At 65.3% G+C, this 2320-nt stretch overlaps 1 protein-coding gene across 1 annotated transcript; it reads left to right on the top strand.

Annotated features, from left to right (window-relative positions):
* Positions 1-78: 78 nt before the first annotated feature.
* Positions 79-2315, top strand: CSF1 (colony stimulating factor 1; the record flags this gene model as incomplete). The annotated part of the gene is made up of 4 exons (XM_010727983.3): positions 79-463; positions 653-832; positions 975-1152; positions 1891-2315. Coding segments are annotated over exons 1-4 (834 nt in total), but the record flags the coding sequence as incomplete, so codon positions are not given.
* Between the last annotated feature and the right edge of the window lie 5 nt (positions 2316-2320).

Genomic DNA, 2320 nt, shown 5'->3' with positions numbered 1-2320 from the left:
TCCTCATCCGGCGTTTGCAGAGCAGCCGGCCCTCGCTGCAGCCCCGCGGGATAATGGAGCAATTGTTTCCAGTGCTGCACGGCTCTTCTGGCAGCCCGCGCCCTCCCAGGCTGGGATGCAGGCCCGGAGGCGGCCGCACGCCCTGGAGGAGGGCTTGGCTTTGGTGGAGTTGTTTGGGGGATTTTCCTCCTTTTGTAATGGGAAAGAGAGGTGGCGGCGGGCACTGATGGATCCCAGGTGGCAGTGCCAAGCAGAACCGGGGCTGCGTCCTTAGGAAGAGGAGGAGGATGGCGTGGGATGAAGCAGGAGCCCCTGCCCTGTGGGTTAGGGGTGGTTTGCACACATGTGGGCACAGGGCTGGGCAGCGCCCACGTGGTGACACCGTGCTTTGTCCCTGCAGGCAGACACACAGATGCAGCAACCCGGCACGGTGTCCTTCAGATTCATCAGCAAGATGCGGCTGGTGAGCGGCCCCTGGTTGGGCAGGGGGGTGGGGTGGGGGGTGGGATGGCTCCCGGGACGCTGTGGGGTGTCCCTGTGGGATGCATTTGCTGTCCCCGTGCCTCCATTTCCCCGGGCAGGGCGGGACAGCGGCGTTCCCTCTGCCCATGCTGTATCCAGTCTCTCACTGTGGGGCTCCATCTCCTCCCAGAATGACTCTGTCTGCTACGTGAAAGCTGCCTTCCCTTTGCTGGGCACGATCCTGAACAGGACGACGTTCAAGGAGAACTCAACCAACGCCAACAAGATGAAGACGGTGCGCAGGATGTACGAAAGCATCGATGAGAACGTGGACCCCTGCATCAGGGAGGAGGACGACGAGGAGCACGCGGTACGGCGTTACCCAGCTGCAGAACGGGGTGGGCACGTGGGGCTCCGTGCTGTGGGGTCAGAGCTGGTGCTGGGTGCAGCGTGGTACCCCCTGGGGTCACCGGGTTGGGATCCGGGATGCTGAGCTGAGCCCAATCCCGCAGCTCTCCGAAATGTGCTTCGAGGAGTTCACCACGTCCCCCTACGAGATGCTGGTGCTGGTGAGGCAGTTCTTCCAGGACATCAAACAACTGCTGCAGAACAAGGAGACCTTTGAGAAGGACTGCAGCCAGGTGTACCGCAGTGCGTGCGCGGGGCCCCAGCAGCACAGCTCCTCACCAGGTACGGCTCTGCCTTCTGCCCTGCCAGCTCAGGCTCGCCTGCATGGAGCAGCTTGGAGCCGCGTGTGCGCGGCCCTGCACACGTGTGTGCCGTGTCGGGAGCTGTGTGTCCGTGTGTGGGGCTGAGCGCCTGCTGGGGGTTGAGGGGGGTCAGAGAGGGGGATGCACCCCTGATGGGGTGGGGGATGGGGCTGGGAATGAGGCCGTGGGGGGCACTGGGAGGAGAAGAAGCTCCATCCGCATGGCTGGAGGTGTCAGGCTCGGCCAAGCCACGTTGCCACCTGTGCCTCGGTTTCCCCTTAGTGCCAGTCCTGTGGAGCAAATGCCCCTGGGCTGGGTGAGGCCGAGTTCTGCCCTCTGGGGTGTCAGAGTTGCCATCCGTGCTTGTCTGAGTGCCACGCTGTTGTGTCTGCATGCCCGTGGAGGAGATGTCTCAGTGTTGTCTGCGCCGGGCTGTGCCTTGTCACCGCCGCACCGTGGGGATGTCACACGCGGCCGGCTCCTGCCAGCGATGCTGCATCGTGGATAACCCTCAATGCCAGCTCAGGGGACCCGGTGACGGGCTTCCACTTGTCCTGTCGCTTCTGTCTTGCTGCCACGTCCGGCCCTGCCTGCTCCCTGCTTCCCTCTGCTCTCCTTTTCGGGGCTTTCGCTCTCACGGGGACGCGGGGGGATCCCCGTCTCGGACCTGCTGCCTGCTGGTGACCCCACGGCCGTCTCTTCTCTCTGCTTCTTTCAGGTGTGGGGACAGATCCTGACTGCAATTGCCTGTCCCCTGCCCTCCCTTCTGCCACCCAGCCCTCCCTCTCCGCTGCCTCCCGTGCCGGCAGGGACGTGGCACCCTCTAGCACCAGGGTCCCTTACCGCCAGCTCGGCGGCATCCTGGCTGAGTTAGGCAGCAGTGCCTCGTCCGAGCCCCCCAGTAGCATGGAGGGCAGCTCGGGGGCCGAGGAACTGCCAGGAACCGGGCTCGGCGACGCGTCGGCGCCGTCCCCCACCGTGCAGCAGACGCTTGGAGCCCTCCTGGATCCGGCCGCGAGCGCCAGCCCGAAGGCTGAGGACAAATCCATCCCGTCCCACGGGATGCTGGAGGAGGGCGCCGGGACCCCCGTCCTCCCGCATCAGCTCCCTTCGCCCCCGAGGGATCAGCACGGCGATGCCGGCGGCGG

Source organism: Meleagris gallopavo, unplaced genomic scaffold (assembly GCF_000146605.3).
Source record: "Meleagris gallopavo isolate NT-WF06-2002-E0010 breed Aviagen turkey brand Nicholas breeding stock unplaced genomic scaffold, Turkey_5.1 ChrUn_random_7180001951225, whole genome shotgun sequence".
NCBI lineage: Eukaryota > Metazoa > Chordata > Aves > Galliformes > Phasianidae > Meleagris > Meleagris gallopavo.
The sequence above is the reverse complement of the archived record's forward strand: the minus strand, read 5'-3'. Positions and strand labels throughout refer to the sequence as shown.